At 42.1% G+C, this 27,250-nt stretch overlaps 1 protein-coding gene across 12 annotated transcripts in view; it reads left to right on the top strand.

Moving 5' to 3' along the window:
- APBB2 (amyloid beta precursor protein binding family B member 2) overlaps positions 1 to 27,250 on the top strand; it is a 135,867-nt gene that overhangs the window by 84,759 nt on the left and 23,858 nt on the right. For 10 of the 12 annotated variants that reach the window (XM_050896684.1, XM_050896689.1, XM_050896685.1 and 7 more), the window contains one exon: positions 3,568 to 3,695. In XM_050896684.1, coding sequence (XP_050752641.1) covers positions 3,568 to 3,695 — 128 coding nt within the window. Of the gene's footprint in view, positions 1 to 3,567; positions 3,696 to 12,719; positions 12,726 to 22,386; positions 22,428 to 27,250 lie in introns of those variants that run through there. The other 2 variants (XM_050896688.1, XM_050896694.1) reach the window with 2 other exon arrangements.

The following is a 27,250-nucleotide window of genomic DNA, read 5'->3' as shown; positions in this document are numbered from 1 at the left end:
CTTCGTTATTTGGTTGATCGTGGAGCAACTTAAACATCAGCTAAATCTTATTCTCTACCTCTCTCCTGACCTTTTTTCAGGAGGGTTACACTAATGTGGATTTACTACACAAGATCTGAATGCAAAACTGATGTTAAAAGCGAATGTTGTTACCTTCATTGATCTTTGTGTGATCTAAGAGAAACAGCACTGCTGAACAGAATAGGAATTAAAAGAAAGACTCCTCTGTTTCAGTAAAAAATTTAGGAAGAATATCCTTCAGTGTCCCAAGTTATTGTTACAGTCTAAGGCTTGTGTCCAGCGTCCTGGCTATGACCACAACAATATAGAGACACTTCAGAGGAGCAACTGGGAGAAAGTGCCTGTTTGAAAATGAAATTGATGTTTCAAGGGACACAATTAGAGTGCCCTATCTATTTAAAGTAATTTCAGAAGGGTTTTTTTTAATGTAAGAAATTTATATTGTACATGTAAATGAACAAGATAACATCGGTCTCCTGTCTCCTTACTTCTGGGTGCAGTTTTATTTAGTTCATATAGCTAGACAAACAATTAGAGATGTGTCAGTCATGGACTTTGGACTGACCCCAGGAGGGGAAAAACCCCATTCTCTTTACATGTGTGTAATCCCATCCATTTTTCATATGACAGAACTTTGATCAACTTAAAATATATCATTTACTTTGAAATCATGTGCTTTATTTTGGTTTAAGAGTTAATGTTCAGATTTTTCCATATTTCTCTCTGTCAATCCCATTGTTCTTTGTTGGAAGCCCTTGCAGGTTTTCGGGCCAAATGGATGAAAAGGTTTGGTCCTCTTGAATGGAAGTTTTAATTAAGAATGATATTCATAAAAAAAAAAAAAAAAAAATTAGCCTGACAAAACAATAGAGACACTGTGCTTGAATAGGTGGCCCCTGAAGTAAATTGTCTTCTTGATTTTAAAAGAAATCATTACAACCACATTTTTCTGCTGGCAATGTAATGCTTCAAGAGTGATTGGAAGAGGCACGTTTTAGAGAGGAATCTGAAAAAAGTGTGCTCATCGCTGACATATCAGATGGAGCACATACAGCAGAAATCTGTTACGAAGCTAGAACTGATGACTGCAGATAGGAGTTTTAAGATTGCCTAAAGATTTATTTTAGCTAGAATGTAATGAAAGTGAAATTGGGACTGGGACCATCCCCAAGTTTTAATGATTTAAAAAAACCAAAACAAAACAAAACCCCCACACACTCTGGGTAAAATCCTGACCCTGCAGAAATTTTGTCACTGGCTTTAATGTGGGATCTCATGCTCTCTGCTCCCCTCCAAAAGAAATTCCCTGTACATTTCTAACTTCCATGGTTCTGTAAAATCTAAGAAGAAAAACATGACTCATCTATTTGTGTTGCTACTTTGCCATGCATTGTATTCCTGTACATTACAAAATCACTTACATGAAAAAGATACATCCTTGCTATTGACCTTACCACAGTATGTAACACTTCCCTGAAAGACTGCTGGGATTGAGTCTTGCTTTCCTTCATTCACTTTCCCTGCGTGGCTCTTCCCGTAAGAGCTTTCTTCATCTTGGACCATCAGGTCTCTGCTGCTCTTCAGCAGTCTGAGACACTGAGGCCTATGTTCAAGCTCCCAGTCTGTCTAAATAATTTCTTCTTGCCCTATGCAATGTTTTCGTCTCTAAAATAGCTTTTGTATAATAAGGCAACAAAACTTAGCAAAATATATTGCTTCTGGCTGCGGCCAAGCTATCCCTTGAGCATTCCAAGGATAATTTTCTGTGATTTATGTTGCTTATCTCCCCATTCTCCAATCTTTTCCAGCTAATTTGGATTCAGTTTTATTACCCTAATCCCAGTGCATTTTGCATGATGAACAGATTTTACCTTCTTGTAATAACTTCCTTCTGGAACAAATATATAAGTAGAAAATGGGTCCAAAAAGCAATCTTTATGACACTTGGTAACATTCTTCACACGATCTGTTTACTGCTTCTGACCTCCAAGCAAATTTCTCACCCTTTTTCTTTGTGATGACTCTGTTTTCTGTTTGGTTTCCTTCAGCATCCTGGTCTGCCCGGTGTCATCCTGGGTTTTGTGTTTTATTTCCCATGTTTCTTTTTCTTTATGCCACAAGCAGCTCAATGCTGCTGATTCGCCCCATTTACATGCATGGTTATCACAGCTACATCTGTTTCTGCTTCTCTAGGAGTGGCCTATATATCCAGCTTTGAATCTCAGCCACAGCTGTACTTTTTCCATCAGGCAAAATGTTCTTGTGTTGACAACACATGTACCAGCCTGTGGCCCCTTCCTCTCTCACACCCCTCTTGGTGCTTGCGCTGCCAGCTCTGTGTCACAGCTCCCCTTTGAATGCCTGTTAGGAGATTTCGGGGGGGAGAGGCGGTCGGCAGTACCTGCCCCTTGCTGCCTAGCCTGGAAACCTTGGAAGCAGGCCCTCCCAGGGTGACATGAATGTGTGTCTTACACAGACACAAAATTAGACGTCATTAAGACTTCAGCCACTGTAACCAAGCGGGAAGAGGGCTTCTGTGTCACTGAGGTGAAGAAAAAGGTCATCTCTGAAACACTTGTCAGTAGGAAGCCAGACCTTTTCCATTCTTTCTGTTCATTTATAGATTCTGGCACAATAGAGAGGGAACAAATTACTCTATATTTAGCTGGTAGCTCCCACCTTATTACTATTATTATCAGCAGGAGCTTGTCTTACCTCTTGGCAGTAGGTCCATGATCATTTCCTTGGGATCCTGTGGTCTGCAGAGTGGGTGTACAGCCTCTGAGAAGAGAGCTAGTAGATGTGACAGAAGAGGCAGCAGACCTTTTACAAATGCTAACCATAGGAGGAAGATTAGCATTTGCGAATTAGCATCAAAAGGAAAATTGCCTCTAAATTTCTTTCCTCTAAGGGGAAAAAGCATTGTCCTTGTTCTTACATGCCAGAAGAATTAGGGAGAAATCCTGGCTCCAGGATTCTGCAGTCACCAGCAGAATTCACATTCATGTCTTAATGCTAGGTTTTCCCCTTTAATTAATCTTTCTTCAAAGAGTATCCTGTAAATCCTTTGACATGTACAAATTGCTGTCTGTTCCCATGACCCATTGGTTAAAGTTTATGGAAACAAAGCACATTGTTTGAAGGAAGAAACTCTGCCTTAAGAGTACAGGTTTTGATGTGAGCTTTTACTACTAAGACAGTTCCTGACTTCTAATGTATTTGGAAGAATTTACTTGAGAAAGGATAAACACGTAATTCGTTGAATAACTCAGTTTCTTGGGGTTGAATGAGTCAAACAGTTGCATTTAAAAGACATCAAAGCTTTTTGTGATTGGGATCGTTTAAAAATATAGTAGTAGCAAGTACTATCTTAGATCTTTTTCACAGCAGAAGTAAATGAACTTGTTTTCAATTGCTCTTGGAACAAACTGAAACTTTGAGTAAATTAAGAGGGTGCAAGTCTAAACAGCATAGGCATAACACCTTGATCTCAGTCGGTTTGAGAGGGGGACATACTGTGTAACTGTACTTTGTCTGGAGTTGCAGGGCAAAGACATGTACCTTATACTGGAAAATGATATGCTGAACCTGATTGACCCCATGGATCGCACAGTTCTTCATTCGCAGCCCATTGTGAGCATCAGAGTCTGGGGCGTGGGTCGTGACAATGGCCGGTGAGTCTTCGCTCTCCTTATCCATCTTGACTTGGTGCTATTTCTGTGTGCTGATACAGAGTACACATACACTCGGAGCAAGTTAAGTATCAAACCTACTCATTTGATTGAGTAATTATGTCCCAGGGGCTATGAGGGGATGGGTGAATTCTTCTTTTTCTTGCTGGTGTTACTTTTTAAAGTCTCTGCTTTTCATAGTTTATCGCTTATATGATGTTTTGCTAAACCTGTATTGAGCAAACCTTTCAGATGAATTCAGCCAGGTGCATAGAACTGCACATGCAACATTATTTTCTTTCAGATATATATAATATTTTTTTATATAAACCCATATTTTCAGGTATGCCCTGTAGCATGTTTCTCCTGGCTATGTGAAGGCATGTCTTCCTGCTGGTCCAAGTTAAGTGCGCTACTTACACTCTGTATGCACGTTTCCACTTTCTTGAGATATTTGATTTGATGGAGAAAAAAGTTGGAATGAGGGAAGAGTAATGGTTTTAAGCCATTACTACTACTTAAAGATCTTGATGCAAGAAAATTCTACAGGGTGTTGCAGAAAACTGGGGTTTGTCCCTGAAACCTGACTGCCTGTGAGCTGAAGCTCTTCCTTGCCGTAGGGAGCAACCATGAGTGCGTGCTAAAGGCCTTCCTGCCCTGGAGCCAGTCTTTCCTTAGCTTTCGTTCCTGGCTGGTGGCCTTTTGGTAGTGTTCTTCTTTGTCATGTAACATTGCTGTAGGAACAGGGTAACTTATTTAGAGCGGGACAGCGAGCTGTCTCCCTGTCCTGTTGAGCATTTTGATGTATCAGAAACATTGCCATTCACATTGAGTAATTCCAGGATCTTTGGACAGTACCCATCCTGACACATGGGAAATCAGGATTGAATAACACTAACGAGCTGCTGCTTTTTGTGTCCATGTTTGATTATTGAGGTATTTGCAAAGGGGGTGTGTGTGTGTGTGTGTGTGTTTGTCTCTGACTTTTGATAGGAAATGTCATTTTGGACCTGAAAAATCTTTCCCAGTAAAAGATTTTCTGAAACTTCTTTAATTCCCCTCCAAAGTTTCTGATTATCTCTGGCTAAATTTCCAAAAGGAAAGGTGACCCAGTTCCCTCTTTCTAAATTTTTTACTTCTGTAAATGACTGATGGTTTGGAGTTTTTTTACTGTTTTTCATTTCCATTGGTGCAGATTTTTGAGAGATCTAAAAGGGGCAAACCCGGTTTGAAATGGTGGGAAGTAAAAATGTTTTAACTTCTTATGAATAAACCATTACAGTGCTTTGTTTGCCTCACAAAATGAGTGCATTGCACATTTCCCTTCAAGTCAGATTTTGTAGTAGCTTGCTTTAGTCAGGAAATAAATAGAGCATCTTAAGGGGCACCTAAATGTGATGTGGCTTTACAGAGTAAAGGAAGCCAACTTTGCTTTTCATTAATTTTTTTGAAGCATTTACAGTTCTTTTTTCAAATATATACATTTCTTTGGAAAATAAAATCATTCCATTATGTTGTTTATAAAATAAGATAATGAGTCACGTTTCTTCAGGCTGGGTAGCTACTTCTCCTAAAGATAGAACTGGTCATAGAAACATCCATGTTGAAAGGGGACATTTAAGAGAAATGTGCCTTTTGCAATCACGTGGCACCAAGAACGTTGTCAGCTTTTGGTGAAATCTATCTGGGGGTGGGAGGCAATAGCAAACTCTCCTAAATAAATATAAGCCCCATCAGTAGGACAGGAGTTGGTGGGAAAAGTGCGTGCGCAGGTCATTCTGTCTGCTCTGACCTACAGACCTGCCGTGGTACCACAACATTTATCAAAAGCTATGTACAAGGCACAGGAAATATCATCTCTGATCCCACTCCTGCCCATTTTCATGCCATATCTGGGGACCAAAGATGAATTCCAGTTCTGTTGAGACTTCTGCAGAAACTCATGTCTATATTAAGAAAAAAAAATTAGTTATGGAGTACTTGGGAGAAGTACAGGTCCAAGTTTAAAAAAAAAAAAAAAACAATTTAAAAATAAAAACCCCCAAACAAACCCAGTGTTCTCCCTCTTGGTCATAAAAGGTAGAAGCTTCCTCTACTATTTTCCTGAAAAGAGATTTTATTTGTGACATTGACAATACAGAGAACCTGGCAGAGCAAATAAACTAATCTTTTCTCATGTTTCTACCATCAGAAGAGGGAGTTGGCCTTTCTGTGTTGGAAGTGAACATTTCTTGTTTCTAGAGAACATGACTTTTCTTGATTGGTTGCTGTAAATAACAGCAAGAAATAGTTTATGGAAGGTTTAATTTATAAACACACAATCAAAACCAGCCTTAATATTTCATTTGCTGACACAATGATGTTCTTAGTCGCTTTTATTGGAATCTGTTTTTTTCATCATAAGAAGTTTGACTTCAGAGCTTTCCTATTCTTAGCCCTTCATAAGAATTTTGATAGATGCTTCTACAGAAATTTTGTGTCCAGTATGACTTTCAGGACTGGAGCCCACTCTTTTTGAAATTTAATTTGTTTAACGTTTTATTGACCCATTTAAAAAAATAAGATTGTAGGAAAAGCAGTGTAGCCATTATTTGTAAGTAAACTCAGACTGCATGTGATGTTAAATAGCAGAAGATCCAAAAAACAAGCAGAAAGAACAAACTTATGACTGAGTAATCAGATGAACAATGTGTTTTGGGCATAGAGAGGTTCAGTATAGGAAACATGCTTTGAAGGGTAGCATAAATGATGCAGCATTTGCTGAAGAAGCACTAACACACAAGAAAAAAGCACTTGGTGACAGGAGAACCCAAGCTGAGAAAACCATATTGTTGAGCTGGAAATTGCACTGCATCTCTTTTCATGTATATACATTAGCATGCAGTCCTTGGGCTCATCCTAGTAAATTACCTGTTGGTCCTGAGGTGAGAAACACCAGAGCCGTTCACTGATTGCAAAAGCAACTTTCCCTGATTATGAGTTTGCCATCATCAGAGAAAAGTTAGAGGATCACATTGCTGCTTTTAATTGTCCATGAAGTTGATGAAATCCCAGTTTCTGAGATGAAGCTCTTCCAGAAGTTGCTGCACATGGATTTTGTTAATTAGCTACATCTTCTGGTCCAAGAGCCTGCGTAATAAAATATATTGGATTTGTTGTGAAAGGCAGTGTTTCAGTTTTAAAATATTGTAGAAGTATATATTTTCCTCCTTTTTGAGCTATTTGAACCCCATAACAATCTGCAGGCCCTCCTTTTTACCTTTGTTTTGCTTGTAGTAATTTATTTGGGTAGCTTTTGCTACCTGGAAGAGGTTTTCTAATGACACCTGACCAGATGGTTTTCTAAGGTGTGCCATAATGAAAGATTGATGAAATACAGAGATCTGCTGATGAAGGTTTAATCTGAGGATGTGTCTGCTAACTTACCTCAGGCAGAAACGTCTTCTGGGAGACTGTAATCACTCTCTCCATACGTTACACTATTATCCTGAATTCTAGAGTTTCTGTTTTTTAAGTTCTGTGATAAACAAAGGCTTCATTATTTTGTTGATTTAGGCTGTGTGGTGTTTTGAAAGGTAGCATCCCTTGTTTTCAATTAATCAGTCAGTAAAATATGTTTGACCTTAAGAAAGGCTGGAGCGCCTTCGTAAAATCATGAACAAAAGCAGGTTCCCACAAATTGGTGGTTATGCATGTATATATGAGGAGCTCAGAGTCTACACATATACATACTATGTTTGATACATATATATGGGCATTAAAGGAAAATAAATGTACTGTATCTGTCCAGCCTTTTGGCAGACTTGGTTTCTTAGGTGATATCATGTGATTTTTTAAACGTAAAAGCCACTGTGCTCTGTACAGTCTTCGTCTCCTGCTGTACAGAAAACAGAGTAATGACGATTCATTTAGTATTATTTATAAATAAGAAAAGTCCTCGCACTTGCTTAAATAGTTTGATTTCAAGATCAGTAAGGTCATTGTCACATGGAGGATTTGTGGTATCACAGGTGTATCAGTGAATAATTCAGCGCTGTGTTTGCTTCTTAACAAGCCCCCCATGACATGTTTTTTTTCTGGGCTTTAAAAGCATGTTGGAAAATACTAGCCTAGTGAAGCTATAAAAGGGTTGTTCTTTTCACCTGCGAGCTGCAGGACTGTACATTAATCATTCCTCACGTTGGGTTTTGTCTCCCCTTCTAAGGAAGAGAGAAAAGGTAATTGCCCATTAATTTTGTAAAAGAGTTTCCGATAGCACATTTCCCTGAATCCTCCTTTATCTTCATTGCTCTTCCACCAATCCAAAGCCCGCCTCAACTTTTAAAACCTCTATGGGACTTTAATTGGCTCAGAGATCACGGTTTCTTCTCTCCTGGTGTCTCCATACAACAGCAGTGTATTCCAGCTGAAAAATTCAGTGGTTGGCTGGCCAGGAAGGCTGCCAGTGGGTTCAGGAGGCAGCTTTGATGGGACTGAATATGGAACTGATCACTGGACGGTGTGGGCACCTGGCATGTTGGACAAAACATGTAGCATGTGTCTTTGTTCATCCACTAGCTTTGTCACCACATAGTACAGGTTTGTTTTCTCTGTATAGTTTGTGTGTGTCCCTGGCAGGCTGAGGAAGGGAGCGTGGTTGCTCTTGGTTCTTAAGTGACAGAGGCACAGATTCTCTGATATTAGGGTTTTGTAATCGTAGGCTCTCTGAGTAGACAGTGTGAAAGCATTGCGCTCCCTCCTCTGCCCTAATAATGCCCATTTCGTCAGGTGGTGGTGGTGGGAATCTCTTCATCTGCATGGATGTCCATTTCCCTGCTTCTTTGAACTGCTGCTGTTTTTCTGCTGCCTAGACATCAGGGAATAAAATGAGGCTGGGAATCAAAAAGGGGAGAAGGGCGGAGAGGACAACTGGATTGAAGAAAGTAGGACAGTGCATGCACCAAAGATGAGGCTCAGGCTGCCTCAGAAAGGGAGAGCAGAGCTAAATGGACAGATGCCCCAAGTCAGATGGACATAATCCTGTAAGGCTGGAAGAGGAGAAAGTCCTGACAGCAAAACAGAAATGATCTTAGCTCTGTTGTCTCAGGAGCTATTAGGGCAAGAGCTGAGAAAACTATTGAGGTGATGTGAGTGAGAAAATGGGACAAGTCTGTGGAAAATGAGGAGGAGATGGTGTAAAGTGGTGGCTCAGATTCCTCAGAATATGGAGAATTAAAAATAGTATTCTATCTTGCTGTTTCAATAGCTAAATAAAAATGGCCTGGTTTCAGCGGTGTTTAACACCTGCACTGTCCACTGACTTCAGTAGGATCTCTGTATATTCAGTGTCTTTGAAAATCAAATGTTTAAATACAGATTTGGGAACCTTTCTCTATACATCCAGAATTGGAAATTTTCACTTGATCAACAATGCTACAGCAGGTTAAATGTTTTCTTTTTAGTTTTGAGTGTGTGTCAAGCTAAGAGGGGTAGGGATATCTCTGAGTGAGAACTGGTTGGTTAGAGGACAGAAGAGGGGTGAGTGGGGTGTATGGAAGCGGTGCTGCAGGTCAAGTGCCTGTCTCATGGGGTTATGATCTGTATTTCCTAGCTGAGACTGTGTACATACAGATATTACCTGGCTTGAGCTCCAGTGCATGTCTGTCATATGGACATGAGTTTTTAGGGGGGATACCTGGCCTTAATTAGACAATTAAAAGCTAAGAGAAGTACAGACAATAAATACAAGTTTAGCGTGGGTGGGATATCCTGTTGTATCTGTAATTTATCATTCCTCTTTTCAGAAAATATTTTGTGTACAAGCAACACAACATCAGGCTTCAGTGATGCAGTGTGGCTTATAGCTGCATCATTCAGGGAGGTGTTTAAGGTCTTTCTGGATTGCCTTCCCTTTGAGGTGATGATTGAATGTGCTCTGAGATTGAGTCTTTCTCCGATTCCGTGAGAGAAGCTTATCAAGCCGTACAAGATAATGAATAATAAACTTTCTCTTCTGCATTAGAGAGACATGGTCAAGAAAAGCAGAAAATAAAATAAATTAAAACTGAGATGGTGTTTGCACCTGCTCTTCTGAAAAGATAACACCCTTCAAAGAATGTGTAATTCCAGCTGAACTCCTCAAACTCTGAGACACCATTAATCAATATTGCCTATTCCCCTCAGTCCCCATAACCTTGGAATAAGGACGAACCATACTGTGAGGAATCACATAAATAGGGCATAGGTGAGGGATTACACTGGAGGAAAAGGATTTTACTGGCTTTTCTGACCCATATTCTTAGCTGGTTTTTTTAGAGTAATCTTTTGCTTTCTCCTTTTCCCTAAGCCAACTGCATCTGAATATCCTTTTCTGTATGTTTTGATAGCATTTTCCCTTCTCACTAAGAATAGTTTAGGTGATTATTTATATAAAACTTCCCATTTATATCCATAAGGCCTGACATTACTCTTTGCAAGTGCAGCGTGTTCTAGGAGGGGGTAATGAAACAATACAGCTGTGAAAGGGGAAATCCAGTCAAGCTTAGCGAATTAATGTGTTTTCAAGCAAATATAGTTAAGTGGGTGCAAAAAGCTGTATGTATGCATTCTTACTTTGATTAATGAAGCTGGTTTAGTTTAGTTTTGGGATTTAATGTGAAAGACATGGTAGAATGATAATGCATTGAAATAGGCCCGTATTAACTTGAAGTAAGCACCCATAGTTTTGCACCAGTGAATGGTTTTGTATCAATAGTGGCTTCAACTGTGTTAGGGCAACGTCCTTCTATCCTTTTTGCCTAATGCCACTAATGAGATGAAAAATGATTACATGTGACAGTGAGGGATTTTTCTGTGTTACAGGTGAGGCTTGTGAGCAGCTCAGGTGCTTACGAACAATGGATTCACCCTTTGATAGCAGCTGAGGAAAAAGGATACACTTAGGGAGTATTTTGGCCATGGAGCTATAGATATTTGGTAACCTTTGAAAAGCTTAAATGCAGAAACAGCAGCTGAGAAGAATAGTAGCAGTAGATTAGCACAAGTACAGAGAAGTCTCACAGAGCAAGGGAATTGGGACAAACAGAGAAGAGGAGAATTGTAAGGATTTCTGTGGGAGAGGGGGAGGGAACAGAGAAGCCCATGAAGGGGAGCTCAGGGTAGTGCTGAGGCATTTGCTTGTAAATAAGTGGGAAAAAAGGCAGGAGACTTCCCTTCTTATTAGGAAAAACAACCAGACAACCATTTAAAATGTGTCACTTGCTCTGCTAGCGGCTTGAGCATAGCAATGAATACTTAGTCACCTTAAACAGAGCCCTGCTTAAGTATTTTATTGTAGAATGTCTTTACTATTCTGTATTTGTTTTCAGGAAATAATGGAAAATATTGCCTATAATTTGGGAATTGTATCTAGTGTTTCTTCTGGGAGGCGGTCTTTTTAAATAGCGCTTGGAATTGTTCAACTGTAAAGCTTTGAGTTAAGAAAAATAATATGTCTAAACCTGGACTACAGATAGCCACTGTGATGTAGTCAGGTTATCTCTATTAATAAAAAAGATCGCATATTGACTGATCCCTGGCTTAAAGTCTTTCTACAAATTTGTGCTAGAAAATCTCCACACATTCCCTATGATTCCAGGTATTAAACTCAAACGCTTTAGGAAACAACTAGGGTAATTGGTGAACTTAAGTGGCTATTGCACAGGTCCCTCGAGAACAGCCTGAGCCCCCTGTGAAAGTGTCTGTGGCTCAGGAGAGCTACTGACTGCCAGTTTGGGGTGGAAATCTGATGCTTTCTTCTATTACTCTTTTCACTGTATGTTTATCAGGCAGATGCTGCGTCCAGGCTGGATTCCTATATTTAACTGCTGCTTTAAGTCCGTGGCAAAACAGTGATGCAAGTGGTGCAAAAAGCAGCTGCTCTCCGGCTCCGTAGCTGTGAACAGAAAACATCTCACTCCCAGGCTCTCCGCAGCCCTCCTTGTTTTCAACACCCAGTTAGAAGCTTTGGTCTTAAGTGACGATCAAAGGTGGTTTAAACTTACCTTATTTACTTTGCCTGGTCATGCACTTGGGTGCATACACAATCTGTTGCTTCCTCTCAGCAGAGGCTATGCTAACAAAAAATATCCTCCTCTTTCCCAAACCAGTTGGAGTCAACTGAAGGCGCCTGCCTTTCTTTCACCTCCTTCATCTTCAGCAGCACTGAAGTTAGACTCTTAGTTACAAATCTCTCAGATGATATGTCAACAGCAGGGACTGTGTATAGAGGGAGCCACCTATGGAATTAATTTTCAAAGAGAATTAGGCTTTGACAGCCTTATGAAGGCTGTCAAATAATATCAATTCAATAACACTTTTCTTAAAAAAAACCAAAAAAACCTTACTGTTCTCATCTTCATTCATTCTCATCTCAAGACCTTGTCTAGTCTAAGGTCTCTGTAGCAGATGAGAGAAAACCAAATTAGTCCACTGGTGATTTCACTTTGCTAGTCTAATTTGTATTGAAGCTGTTCAGTTACTAATAAGGTAAGCATATAAAAACCCTTCTGAGGAGAAAAGCCACAGAGAGCATAGACCACTGAAGAAAAGAGCAGTGTTTTAAGAAAAATTGTGGTAAGAATACTTACAACCACCATGCTGGCTGAGATGTTCGATACAGCTCTTTGTTACCTTGATTATAATATGTTTGTATGGGCAGTAACAGACTTTTCTGTTTTGTGGTGGCTTACTTGAAAAGGTCAACCTTTTGTAAGACATGTATTTACTACGCTTATTGTTTTCTATTGTAGGCAAAAATTTGACTCCCTAAAAATTGTTACTGTACCAGACAAATAATTTCTGAAAAAGTAATTCAGAGGAGAAAATCTGCTGTGCAGCGGAAAGGGTTTCATTCGATTATCGCTGTGTTACACTACTTAATGAAATGTGGGACATTCACAGCTTTCTAGTATAGCAAATTAAAAAGCAAAAGTACAGCCAGAAAATGACCTGTCTCTAGCTCTTCTGCCTGTCCAAACAGTTTATGCCCATACTGTGCCAGTGGGTTAGAGAGAGGTAGGATGTTTCTATATATGCCTTTACTGTTTAAATATTTATATCCACCTACATAAACACACTTTTCATGTTTGCATCAGTGTTATATTCCTGATATCAAGGGAACTTGTGACATGCCTACATATTTGTAGACCACTGAAGGTCCTCTGGAATTTCGTATATGCTACAGTGAAATAAGGTCCAAATTTTGTCCTGTGTGTGTCTCTAAGCACAGTCACAAACTTGACTGAACTGCACTGGTTTAATAATTTGGAATGTGCCTCTAAAATATAAGAAGCTGCTCTTGCTTATCAACTTACCACTCAATTATTTAAATTTCACATCTGCCTCGGGATGCTTTTCCATGTTTGCTACTAGCTGATTGCAATTCAAATATTTATATGTGGTACATCTTTATGTAAATCATTGCATATACTGTCTTATCCATTACATGTATTTAGAAGGCATTTTCACTTCAGGCTTTTAATTCTGAGGATGGTATGTTGGCTTCTTTCCTAACATTGGCTCCACCAGGGAAAAGGGCCTTTGTTTGTCAGAGGGATTCAGCACAATTTGCCCTCTAGCAATGGAGGTAGATCACCTGCTAAAGTCTCTTTGATATGTGCAGATTGATTAGCAGAAACTTAAACACTAATTTGAGCAAACTAAAAGATGTTTTTCAACAGATAATTCAAGTGTCTTAAACATTTAGGGTTTTTTTACTGAGTGACTTGTTTTTGTATTTAGAAACTGTGTTACATGAACATCAGTATTTCTTCAAGAAGAAAATTGTGCTTAATAACATTGAAAAATCTGTGTGCATTATATCTCTTGTGATGATGGTCTGCTTCACATAAATGTTATTCATCTGAATGCCATAAAAATAATTTCAATTTATAATTGGAATGATACATTACACACGGAACTCAATTGTCTCTAAAATTTCAATATTTTACTGCCTGAAGTTCCTCTCTCCCCACCTTGATTAATTTCAAAGCTGGCTGGATGTACGCTTGTGTGCCCCCTGAGTCTGACCAAATTCCCCTTATAATTGATGGGAAGTTTTTTATTAACTTCAGCATGAGTTGGGTTAGTCCGTAACTTATAGATGTGGACCTGGAAAACCTGGATACTGCTCAGCAAAATCAATGTAATACCTCTGGGAGCAGCAGGATGGTGTAAATGTTATTTCTTTAGTAGGGCTAAGGTGGTTCTTGTAGAAGAACAAAATAACAGGTGGAAAAGTAAGGAGCCTACTATAAATCTTAGAAGAGTATGAAAGAGTTTGAGGTCTGCAAGGTCAGGCAAGGTGGCTGGCTTCAGTATTTGACCTGGTATTCTGCTGATCTTATGTTTAACATCAATGAAGTAAGTGAATTTTTCCACTTCAGACAAGAACCTGTGAAAGTGAGCTTGCCTGTGTTCTGGGATACCTGTTACTGACATCTGGCAGTGTTTGGGATGATGCGTATTTGTCAAGAAGATGCAGAAAGAGGAATTGTAGGTTACTTAAAGAATAATTTTTCAGTAGCTCAGACTGGAAGGGTTCACCTGGGTCCTTACAGCCTGTCCTCTGCAATTGCAGACAATCTCATAGCAGTTAAGGTCCTTCTTCTGGCAGACATTGCAGGTGTAGTTCAGTTTGCTAGGGATGTATTGAATTACTTTTGCGTTGTAATTGTGTATCATCAGCCTTTCTTCATTGATTAAGAAGTTTATTTTCTGCCTCTTCCTTTTGGTGATGTCTGAAGAATCTAAATAAACTTTACGTGTATATCTCCAACAATATAGATATACATTTAAGAGAAAAAGTACCCACACCCACGAGAAAACAGATGCACTAAGGAAGATTCTTCTTTTTTTTCTTTTTTTTTTTTTTCCTTTTTGGGGTGACACTCGTGTATTTTATTGGGAAAATTGCTTTTCATCTCTGCTTTTGCTCAGCTACCATCAGGAACATAATGAGATGAATTAGACAAAGCAAACTGAGCAATTGCTCGTGCCCTCTATTCATTTATGAAGTACATATGTGGCTTCAAGGGCCTTAGTTTAAAAAACAAAGCTTTTCTGGGATATTGCCAACCCAGGCATTCATAAATGGTATATTCATTTTGTCACTTTTGAGCCTTTAGGATTCAAGGTAGTATTTCAAACTTTCTTCATCCACCCATGGATGCTGGAAACTTTTTTTGTGGTGTGTATGGAGATTGTCATATACCTGTCTGAATCCAGGATTTAAACTTTATGAAATTTTTCCTCACTCGTCCCGCACTTTCTCACCTCTCTTTTTGAAAATAATATGAAAATTCAGATAAATTAGAAGATTTGGCACTACTGCTGCTGCTTGATAATCTGTGATGAAAGTAGATGATCACAATGATGGGAGGTTTTAAGCTTCTAGGTTGTTAAAGACTAAACAAAATTGTTGTGCTCTGAGTTTTGCTAAAAGGACTAATTTTTTGTTTCCTGGAAATGTCAAAATGTTTTGCTTCAGGATAGGATGGATGCCTCAGAATAGCAAAAGGCAGGGCAAGCTTGGGAAACGTTTAGTTTCTCTTCCTGTAGGGCAGAAGTGGAGCTTTGAGTGCTGCAGGTGCAGGAGCTGGGATGCAAACCTGCTACTGCTTTTATCTCAAGTGTAGAACTGCAAGTCTACAGGTCTACAAGTGTGAGCCAGCAGTGTGAGTACAGCTGCTAGGGCTAACTACGTCTCCACCCGCAAAAATACACTCTTAGCCTCACAACATGAATTTGTAGTTATAATATCATTTTCCTTTTGTTCAAACTGAAATAAACTGTAACCTGAATCCAGGTTCCTTACTCATAAACTCATTTTCTTTTTTCCTCAAAATTTTGTGTATGTGAAACCCTTGGATCCAGTCCTTGCACACACTCAGGATGAGTATGAGGACCTCAGCCACTGATAGTGTTTTTGTTTCTTCAGTCCAGCCACAGCTCTGCTGGTATTACCAGGGCTGTGTATGATGGGATACTTGGTATTTTGCTCTGAGGTAAACAGCTTCTGGCCATGCAGTAGGAATATTTGATCCATTTGGGGAGAACATGATCCCACCCCTGTGTCTAGAGTATAAGCTAATTTCATTTACTCAGATGCCCTGCTGTTCACTGGCAGTTTAACCAGAGAATTGGGCACGTCATCACTGCCGAGTGCATGGAGATCTGCCCAGATTCTTTACGGTGTTAAATATTCACTCCCTGATTATGAGCTTGGCTGAACCTTATCTCCAGTGAGGAACACAGCAGCTTGGGGACATATAACCCAGCTGGGGACCCATGAGAGGGCAGCATGTGATAGCTGGGAGAGGCTGGAACAATGCGTGTTATATTTATACACCTGGCAAGCCCCAGAACACCGCTGCTGCCTTGAATTTGGCACTTTTGGCTGTGCAGGAGCTAAATTTGTCGGGTCTTCATGAGCTGAGAGCTCTCCTGGGCAGTTCTCACCTTGCCAGGGCTGGCTGCTTGTGATGTTTTTGCCAGTGTAAATTTGACTCATTACCTGCTGCAAGCTCATTTCTTTTGCAGCCTGTAGGTAAATTGCAGTACAAAGATCCCTCCTGTCTCGTGATTTGGCTGCAAGCTTGCAGCGCTGGCTGGCAGTGGGAAATGAGACTTGGTGCAGTGTTTGCGCTGGAAATTTTTTCATGTGGTTTATGGTAGCAGTTGTTGCTGGGGAGAGCCTGTCAGCCAAACTTGGCAGTCAATGCAGAGTCCTGCAACTTCCATGACTGGTCTCAAAACTTAAGTTATTGATGATTATTCTTTAAAACACAGTTCATGAAAGAAGACTTCTGTGTGAGTTTCAGCTTTCATTTTCAGAATACATATATTTGGCCAAGTAAGCTCAAAGGAATCAGAAATCAGATACCACCACCGCCCAAAGCCTATATCTAAAATTTTAAATTCATGTTTGAGTTTCACATTTTTGGGTGGGATTGACGATTGGTGAAGCTAAGTTTGGCCAGAATGACAAACATGAGGCACAGCTGTAGTTACTAAGTAAGTTGCGTGTGCACAAATGGGAAGACACTGGGCCCAAACTGCTTTTTCGTTTGTAGAAACTGCCTGCTGGCCAAGCCCTGGGAGATTTTCCTGTTGCTGGTAGCAGAGGTAAATCTGTTGCCCTTTTCACAGACAGCAACTAGAAGAAACAAACTTAGAGGAGCAGAGAGCATGGGGCAAGGGAAAGGGAAGCTGAAACACTGATCATAGAATCATAATCATAGAATCATAGAACGGTTTGGGTTGGAAGGGACCTTAATGATCATCTAGTTCGAACCCCCCTGCCATGGGCAGGGACACCTTCCACTAGACCAGGTTGCTCAGAGCCCCATCCAGCCTGGCCTTCAACACTTCCAGGGATGGAGCATCCACAACCTCTCTGGGCAACCTGTTCCAGTGTCTCATCACCCTCACAGTAAAGAACTTCTTCCTTACATCTAATCTAAATCTGCCCTCTTTCAGTTTAAAGCCGTTACCCCTTGTCCTATCACTATATGTCCTTGTAAAAAGTCCCTCTCTGGCTTTCTTGTAGGCCCCCTTTAGGCACTGGAAGGCTGCTATAAGGTCTCCCTGGAGCCTTCTCTTCTCCAGGCTGAACAACCCCAACTCTCTCAGCCTTTCTTCATAGGAGAGGTGCTCCAGCCCTGTGATCATCTTTGTGGCCCTCCTCTGGACTCACTCCAGGAGGTCCTTGTCCTTCTTATGTTGGGGGCCCCAGAGCTGAATGCAGTACTCCAGGTGGGGTCTCACGAGAGTGGAGTAGAGGGGCAGAATCACCTCCCTCGACCTGCTGGTCATGCTTCTTTTGATGCAGCCCACGATACAGTTGGCTTTCTGGGCTGCAGACCACACATTGCTGGGTCATGTTGAGCTTCTCATCAACCAACACCCCCAAGTCCTTCTCTGCAGGGCTGCTCTCAATCCTTTCTCTGCCCAGCCTGTATTTGTGCTTGGGATTGCCCCGACCCATGTGCAGGACCTTGCACTTGGCCTTGTTGAACTTCATGAGGTTCGCATGGGCCCACCTCTCAAGCCTGTCAAGGTCTCTCTGGATGGCATCCCTTCCCTCCAGCGTGTTGACCACACCACACAGCTTGGTGTTGTCGGCAGACTTGCTGAGGGTGCACTCAATCCGACTGTCCGTGTCACCAACAAAGGTGTTAAATGACACCGGTCCCAATACCGACCCCTGAGGAACGCCACTTGTCACTGGTCTCCACTTGGACATTGAGCCGTTGACTGCAACTCTTTGATTGTGACCGTCCAGCCAATTCCTTATCCACCGAGTGATCCACCCGTCAAATCCATGTCTCCAATTTAGAGACAAGGATGTCATGCAGGACAGCGTCAAATGCTTTTCACAAGTCCAGGTAGATGATGTTAGTTGCTCTTAACTTATCCACCAACACTGTAACCCCATTGTAGAAGGCCACCTAATTTGTCAGGCACAATTTGCCCTTAGTGAAGCCATGCAGGCTGTCACCAATCACTTCCTTATTTTCCATGTGCCCTAGCATAGTTTCCAGGAGGATCTGCTCCATGATCTTGCCAGGCACAGAGGTGAGACTGACTGGCGTGTTGTTCCCCAGGTCTTCCTTTATACCCTTTTTAAAAATAGGGGCTATGTTTCCTCTTTTCCACTCAGTGGGAACTTCCCCGGAGTGCCACGACTTCTCAAATATGATAGGTAGTGGCTTAGCCACTTCCTCCGCCAGTTCCCTCAGGACCCACGGATGCAACTCATCAGGTCCCATGGACTTGTGCACCTTCAGGTTCCTTAGATGGTCTTGAACCTAATCTTCTCCTACGGTGGGTGGTTCTTCATTCTCCCAGTCCCTGCCTTTGCCTTCTGTGACTTGGGCAGTGTGGCTGGAGCACTTGCCAGTGAAGACTGAGGCAAAAAAGTCATTGAGTACCTCAGCCTTCTCCATATCCCAGGTAACCAGGTCTCCCGTTTCCTTCCGGAGGGGGCCCACATTTTCCCTAGTCTTTCTTTTATCGCCGATGTACCTATAGAAGCTTTTCTTGTTGTCCTTGATGTCTGTGGCCAGATTTAATTCTATGAGCGCTATGGCTTTCCTAACCTGATCCCTGGCTGCTCGGACAATTTCTCTGTATTCCTCCCAGGCTACCTGTCCTTGCTTCCACCCTCTGTAGGCTTTCTTTTTGTGTTTGAGTTTGTCCAGGAGCTCCTTGTTCATCCACACAGGCCTCCTGGCGTTTTTGGCTGACTTCCTCTTTGTTGGGATGCATCGCTCCTGAGGTTGGAGGAGGTGATCCTTGAATATTAACCAGCTTTCTTGGGCCCCTCTTCCCTGCAGGGCTTTATCCCATGGTACTCTACCAAGCAGACCTCTGAAAAGACCAAAGTCTGCTCTCCTGAAGTCCAGGGCAGCGAGCTTGCTGTGCACCCTCCTCACTGCCCTAAGGATCTTGAACTCCACCATTTCATGGTCACTGCAGCCAACGCTGCCCTTGAGCTTCACATTCCCCACCAGCCTCTCCTTGTTGGTGAGAACAAGGTCCAGCATAGTACCTCTCATTGACTCTCCATCACTTGGAGAAGGAAGTTACATCAACGCATTCCAGGAAGTTCCCCATGAGGACCAGGGCTTGTCAACGTGAGGCTGCTTGTCTCTGTCTATAGAGGGCCTCATCTGCTCGGTCTTCCTGGTCGAGTGGCCTGTAGCAGACCCCCACTACAATGTCACCTGTCCCTGCCCTCCCATAAGCTCTTGGTCAGCTCCTCATCCATCCCCAGGTGGAGCTCCATGCACTCCAGCTGGTCATTGACATAGAGGGCGACACCCCCTCCTCATCTCCCTGCCTGTCCTTCCTAAAGAGCCTGTATCCTTCCATTCCAACACTCCAGTCATAGGAGCCATCCCACCACATCTCCGTGATGCCAATTAAATCATAGCCCTGCAGGCGTGTGCATGTCTCTCCTCTTTTTTATTCCCCATGCTACGTGCATTTGCATAGAGGCATTTAAGTTGGGCCCCCAATGAAGCTGGCCTACTGGTTGGAGTGGCTGGAATTCCTTTGTGCTGCTCTTCAGGTGTTCTCCTGCTGACCTGTGATCCCTCTCCAGGCTCTGGGCATCTATTGCTGGCACTGGCATCAAACTGGTAAGAGTGGGATGGATTGAGGTTCCCCTCCCCTGGCAACTTCAGTTTAAAGCCCTCTTCACCAGCTTGGCAAGCCTATGACCAAAGATGCTCTTCCCCTTCACTGACAGATGGACCCCATTAGCCCCCAGTAGACCAGGTTTCTCAAAGCAAGTCCTGTGGTCTAAGTAGCCAAACCCCTGGCTATGACACCAGTCATGTAACCATTTGTTGATTCACCAGATTCGACTGGCCCTTTCAAACCCCTTATCTTTGACCAAGAGGATTGATGAAAAGTACCAGGGAAAGTTATTTTGCAACAACAGAGCAAGCATGTTCGTATCTAGCCATATCATTACTGAAAGGTGCACAGGCAGTAAGTTTTGCATGTACCACATACGAAAATATCAAAACCAACACAGGATTAGAATTCAGTCCCAGTTCATTTACTGGATAGCCAGCTAAAAACTTGAAGACTGGGACACAGTTTTAATTATACTTATTTTTGCAGGTTTCCAAAGTTCTGCTGAATCTCTTTTCTCATACTGAAGAGAGGTTCAGGGAAGAGTGGTTCTCTCCCACAAACTGTTCCAGCATATTAAAACGGCAAAGTTTGGCTTCTCTCCTTAGAAGCCTTTTAAGTTGGAGTGTGACATTGTTCTCACGAGTGCTGTCGTTTGGCCAGCTGGAAGTCTACCATATCCTGTTGTATGCTACTTGCTGAGAGTGAAAGAGGAGAACAGCAATGGAGAGGGTAGTTGTCATAGTTATCAGATTAATTCTGTCTTCATTTGCAATTTTAAACAAGTGATGTTGAATGCGTATTGGAACCTGGATTAAAAATGTAGTGCATGTGTATCTTACAGCATTTAACCAGTTTCAGGTGCCGTTTTGCTTGTCCATAAAATACCCCTTTCTTTCCCCCCAAGTGAGTTGCACATGTGTCAAGACTATCAAGAACTTACTTGTTTGCTTCAGTGCAAAAATTATTATATGGCCTTGAATTCTTGTTAGTGCTGGGCATCCAGCACATCCAAGAAAGGAGGAGTTGGATCTGTTTCTTCTTAGGCAGCATCAACAGATTTGTTTATTAAATTCCAACCTGTTACTCCTGTGGAAATCAGCGGAAAGCTTTCGGGATGGCACAGGTTGTCTCTTGAGTGTAACTGGTCCTGCCAAACCTTGTTGATGATACACAGGAGGGAAGGGAGGAAGGAACCTCACTAGACTCTCAGGGTATATTTAGGCTGTGAACAAACATGCTGCTCCCAATGCATCTGTGCAGCTGGAAGAAGTGACTGCCAGCAAACCATCCTTAACTGCTTTTCACCCTCTCAAATCTGCTGGTGGAAATACCCGTGGTCGCGTTCCCTGCCCTGTTTTCACTCATGTTGAGTTCAGCTAGTTTAAAGAGGCTGGTTGGTGGGGGTTTGCCATATTGGTGCATTTTCAGGAGAGCAGGGTGTGATCCCACGAGCAGCTCCGCTGGCACGTTTGAAGGAGCGAGTCCCTTGGATGGAGTGACGTGCAGGGTAGTGACCCATGTCCTCGCGCAGTTGTTCCTTGGTTGGAGTTTGCCTCCCTCCGGTCCTCCCCTGCATCCAGGAGGAGTGATGTGCAATGCCACAGGTAGCTGTGAAAGCTGAACGCCCCGGGATGGGATTTAAGCCCCACCACGTTTTGAGTGCAGTCCCTGGGGAAGCAGCTCTTTATTGCTGGTTGAGGACGTTTGATGGGGAGTTTTGCTGAATAAAAACCGGAGCTCCAGGAGCGTTGTGTTTACTGTCACCTTTAGTGCAAGCAACACCTCTAAATTAGATTTACTATTATTGCATGTGTCAGTTCTGGAAAATCAAATTATTTGGTGTGTTTGTTTTTACAGCTCAAGGATAAATCTCACTTCTAGTATAAGCAGGTGTAATTTCATTGAAGTAAATGCAGTTGTACTTCTGTCTGAATTCTTGGATTTGGCCGCAAATCTTTGCTGCCTTTTAAAGAGACTTTCTTTCTCTGTTGCATTCAGTTCAGAGTCACGCTGTGAAAGCTTCGCACTGGTTTTGGAAAGTGGGGAGGGGAAGACTCCCTGCGCACTTCAGCTTTCCCCAAAAGATTGCTTCTGTCACAGCAGATTAATCTTGGAAGTTTACAGGCTAGAAACACAACGCGTAGCAGTGAAGATTTGTTAAAGGGGGAGGAGAGGGGGCCTCTTCTGCGGGTCAGAGCGTGGGGAGCGTGCAAATGGTAAAAGCAATGGGAAGGGAGGAAAAGACACACCCCTGATGAAGCGGTGCCTTCCAGGGAGAAGCACCCACTTGCTCACAGCTGGAGCCGGCGAACAGAAGCACGCACAGTCCGTGAGGAGAGTGGGAGCTGACATGATGTGCTTCAACTCGATGCAAAATGAATGAGCTGCTGTTCTCGGGGGTACTCGGCCCCCGTCGTTGAAGTACAAGTACACGGCTGCATCAAGTGCACTTTGCATCATCTGATGCCTAGATACACACTAACGGAGGCAGGGACCAGGCAGAGCGTTGAGTTGGGTGTTTGTGTATGACGTGCTTGGCATTAAATTCCTGTTTGCGGCAACGAAAAGGTAAGAAACTTAAAAAGTGACCAGAAAAAAACCTCAGCCTCCCCCCCAGACAACAGTCTCACGTTAGGAGTAGCCTTTGTCTCGAGCTGTATTTTCAAAGCTATGGTCCATTAGTCTAAAGCTTCTGTGTATGCCTGCAAGGCAAATTACAGCTCCTAGTGTGACAAAGGCAAGTCAGATTTCTTTTCTCCAAGAGCTGACACTTAACAACCTTCAGGAGAGCACTGTAGCAGAAATGCTGGACTGTGTGCTGAGCGGTAAGTATTTGATGCTATTCTCCCTCTCCTTCATCCCTTCAGACGTTGCTCATTTGAGCAGTAAGCTAACTAATGGATCCTGATGATTCTGTGTTCCGCTCAGAATTACATGTTCCTGAACTGGCTGCGGTTACTGGCTGCATATTGACCAGCCTGATTCTGTAGAGGATGATCATAATTTGTTTTTTGCTGGTAATGCTGTGCTAATGGATAAAAACATGCTGTAGTTAAGAACAGCCGAAACCTCATTTACTGAAGAGAAGAAACCTCCCTGTGTTTTACCCCAAACATACAGTGCCTGTATAATTATTTATGTGTAATTCCCAACTAAATTCTAGCTAGCCAGTCTGGGCTTTCTTCTTTTAGCTCATAATTGGCAATGGAGATTGTGCAATTTGAAATCTTTGTAGAGTTCCAAAAGAAGTAAACATGTTTAAAGACAGAAATATTACACTGTATGAGGGGTTACATGCATGTAAAAATGTATTTAGGTGAAGTGAAATGGTTAATGGCTCTTTTGACAGAGGAGGAAACTTCATGATTTAAATGTAATATATTGCTTTGAGGTCTCTGTGCTTGCTTAATCCTATCTGTATTCATAAAGAATTTGCAGCAGGAGAAATTTCATTGATTTGTTAATTGATATATAGCTTTGAATCCTCATTACGCTGGGTGCAGAGGGGAGGGAAGAGAGACAAGCACATTTATCTTTTTCTTTAAACTCAGCAGCTTCACTCTGAAATTAGGTTTCTCGCATGTTATGGAACCTCATTGCTCTCCCTGTTCTGTGCAGTAATTTTTGCTTTCTTAAAGGATAGCAAACATTGCTGAGTCTTAATCTCTATCAGGGAAATATGTGAAGTATTTCATCTCTTAAAACTATGTCTTTAATTATGTTTTTGTAGCTGTTGCCTTGCAGTTAATGTAATTATAACAACTTGTGAGTGAGGAGAAGGATATTATTTAGCCGTTAAGCATTTCTCAGTAAAAATTGGCTTATTTATTTTCATAAGGAGTTAAAAGAGAGAAAGAGAAAGATAGTGGGGTTTTATTATGCAATACCAGTTAGAAATATTTTTTTTTTGAAAGTACAAGTTAGTTTTCCCTTCTTCAGGAGTGGATGTATATAAATTAATGACCCAATCTATGAAGATATTTTAAACACTGATCAGTTGGAATACAGATGAGGATCAAACAAACTGTGTGAATTAGTATTTTAGATAATTAAGGTGTGTATTGAAGGTCCGTGGTGTTTCTTCTATTGTTACACTCTGTTGGGTATCCTGTTGGGCAAGGCTTTCTGGTTCGCTGTTCGGAGTTTCGTGTGTTTCATGACGTGTAGTAGAACTCTGTTACTGGGGGCAAAATTCTGATCTAATTCATATTAGAGTGCTAGTATTGATTCTACTGCTCTGTATAGCTTTAATTTGTGTTAGTGCAGACTTTGCTCCAGTGTAGTTTGAGATAGGCTGAGATAACCGTATTCTCTGGGTGAAGCTAATCCAGGTCAAAAACTGAAATTTAACAGTTCTAAATCAGGGAATATGAAGTCAGTAAGAAGCATTCCATTTCATTTCTTCCTATTAGAAAATAACTGGCACGTCCCTGAATTTGGTTTGGTATCTACCAAAGAAAACAACATTCTCTTGTTGTTGTTGTTGTTGTATTTTGATGTGATATTAAAGCCTTCTCTGTATGTTTTAAGAAGTTTCCAAATTGGAAATATCTTTATGGCTGAATTTAATAATTCTTAAAAAAATTAAAACAGAAAATCCCATATCCAACTGATCTATCTAAAATGGTGGTCTAGTGATTTGGGGAAAAGGTGGACTGCTGTTCAAAGGTCTTTACATGCTTCCAGAAATGTGTTTGTTTTCCCTAACAAGTCAAATGTAACATTTCCTAAGGAGAGGGAAATGGTCTGCAGTGGGTTATGAAAGATGCCGCTGGCTTACATCAGGAGAGGAGGTGCCTGGGGTGGCCATGTGCTTCAGGGAGCTGTAAGTGCACCCACTCTTTCATCTCAGGTCTTCAGTCACTGTCATTTAGTGTGTGCAGATGAGGGAAACCCTGAAGAAATGGTAAAGTGACCTGAGGTTGTTTATGGAGAGGACTTGAGGAATAACAAGGAACCAGCTTGCCTGTCAGATACCGATGTGATCTCTAGCACCCAAACTATCAGTGGGACTTACTGATTTAGAGCCTCTGGTCTTAAGAGTCCAATTTAGTCTTTACAAAATGTGGATTCATATAATGTGTCAGGCTGCCTCATATTTTGTTTTTATTTTAAAAATAGAATCTGACTAGGTTATAGTAGTCTTCATAATATATGATTAGCAACAGAGGGCTAGATCAAGCCATCAATTTTTAAGCAGAAATCTTCTTTGCTACCAGTGGAGAATTGCTTAAAAATTGATGGCACAATCTGGCCCACAGTGAGCAGGGGATTTCTGCAGAAGGTGTTAGTTGCACTACTCAGTCTCCACCCTGGTGGTGGCAGAGACCCAGAAACTCAAGGCCAGTCTGCTGGAATAGTCTGATACTTGTTGGAAGACGAAAGGCTTAAGGACTATTTAAAAAAAAAAAAAAGGTTGAAAAGCTACCAAACCCTTAGAAAAATTATAAACCACAGCTATTTTCCTTTCAGTGAAAGCAACTATGTTTCTCTAATGGCATACATAAGTGAAGGACATAATCGTTCTCTAAGCAACAGAGAGAATTCCAAATGCACAGAAATGAAGGTTGTTTCCTTTATTTGTTCATGTAATGTTTTTGAGGTGTAAATACATTCTATATAAACATTTTGTTGCATTAAGTGCTACTAGACTTCATAACTACAAATTAGAAAATCAGAGTAGGGCCTCTTCTGTGCCTCAGAGGATATGCTTGGGCAAGTACTTATAACTGTAAATAAAGACAAAAGGCTCGTGCCATGCATCATTATTTTTAAAGTAAAATGTGTCTTACTCCACTAAAACTCTACAGTAATCGAAAGCAAAGACATTTCGGCTGGTCGTTATCTCTTAGGAAGAGATGGTCAGGGCTGATGATGATGGGTGTAGTCACATGTGAAAATGTTTAAGGACCACAGAGGTTGGAGGGCAAGTACCTCTGTACTTTCTCAGGGTGTAGGTGACACATGGCAGCCTTATTGTTTCTGATCTGCTCAAAAAAGACAACTGGGGAAGTTGCAGTCAGCCAGACTCCAGAGGAAGCTACAGGAACCCTGTTAGCTGAATGTGTCAGTCACAAAAATGGTTGGACTGTAGACTTAAATTAACTCTGCCAGGTACAGGGGATTAGACTCCTAACGCTCTCCCAGGCTCCTGTGCAGTGCGGTGCCCCACTAAAACATTAGCCGAGCATGGGAGCATCACCTTGATCCTTAAATACCTTATCGGAGATGCCAACAAGAACAAAACCTGTTGGGTTTGTTGGTGTGGTTTGCTCTCCATCCCATTGTAAGTCTTACAGTGGCCCTTGTTGAAGTAGAAGACACAACAGTAGCAACCGTGGAGTATTTGGAGTCCAGGATGTCTGTCCCGGTCACAGGGATGGATGGGCGCACGGGGGACCTGAGCTGCCGGGGCTCTCTGGCATGTCGTTTCACCCCTGCCAGCTTCGCTGTGCCCAACGCTGAGACAGGCCCATAGGCTGTTCGTCTGTGTAAGCACAGCATTGCCATGTCCATCTGCACAGCACGTCTCCATCCTGCGCATTGAGGCGTTTCTGTTACAGAGTCACAGGAAAAAAGTTACCCTGGAAAGGACCGCAGCAGGTCACCTAGACCAGCCTCCTGCCCAAAGCCGTGCAGGGTTCAGGATTATCTCAGGGCCGTTTCTGGTTGATATTTTTAAAAACCTCCAAGAACAGAGATTGCACAGCCTCTCAGAGTATCCCTCTGGGCGTAGCCGCTCTCTTGGCAAAGAAACTTGGGTTTGCTCTATTTTCTAAACCCTCCCATGAGCGAGTGGGAGACACTAATTAGGTCCTCCTGCTGTTACCTCATCCCCAGGCTAAACAAGCCCACCTTGTCTCCAAGCTAAACAAGAGTGGTTCCTGAAGCCTTGGTGGCCCGCAGCTGGACTTGCACCAGTTTGTCACTCTCTCCCGTGTACTGGCGGGCCCAAACCTGGATGCAGAAATCCAGATGTGGCCTCATGAGTGCCACGTGGAGGGTGTTTTTTGGGGGACAGGGGTGTTACCACTGTGGGTGTTGTATATCAACAGTCAGCCTCCAGGATGCGACTTGAATCAGTCACTGATGTACAAAACATGGGGCTGGAAGGAGAAATTGTCTTGTACTCAAGCACTGTCACATATTGTGCAGACCTCTCCTGCAGGATGGTGCCCCGTCAATTACACCGCTCTCTGCAACTGTCTTGCCTCCGCTGCGTCCCTGGGCCCGGTGCAACCCTCTGTGAGACAAGTGCGGAGGAAAGGGGGTGATCAGGGAGGCAGGCACCCTCAGCAGTACAGAAATGTGCTGCCTCCAAAGGTGCTAATTGGAAAACAATCTGGAATTAATGGGCCTGGCAGAAGTGGTGGGGAGGAGGAGACTGTCAC

This window comes from Gymnogyps californianus, chromosome 4 (assembly GCF_018139145.2).
Source record: "Gymnogyps californianus isolate 813 chromosome 4, ASM1813914v2, whole genome shotgun sequence".
Taxonomy (NCBI): domain Eukaryota; kingdom Metazoa; phylum Chordata; class Aves; order Accipitriformes; family Cathartidae; genus Gymnogyps; species Gymnogyps californianus.
The sequence above is the reverse complement of the archived record's forward strand: the minus strand, read 5'-3'. Positions and strand labels throughout refer to the sequence as shown.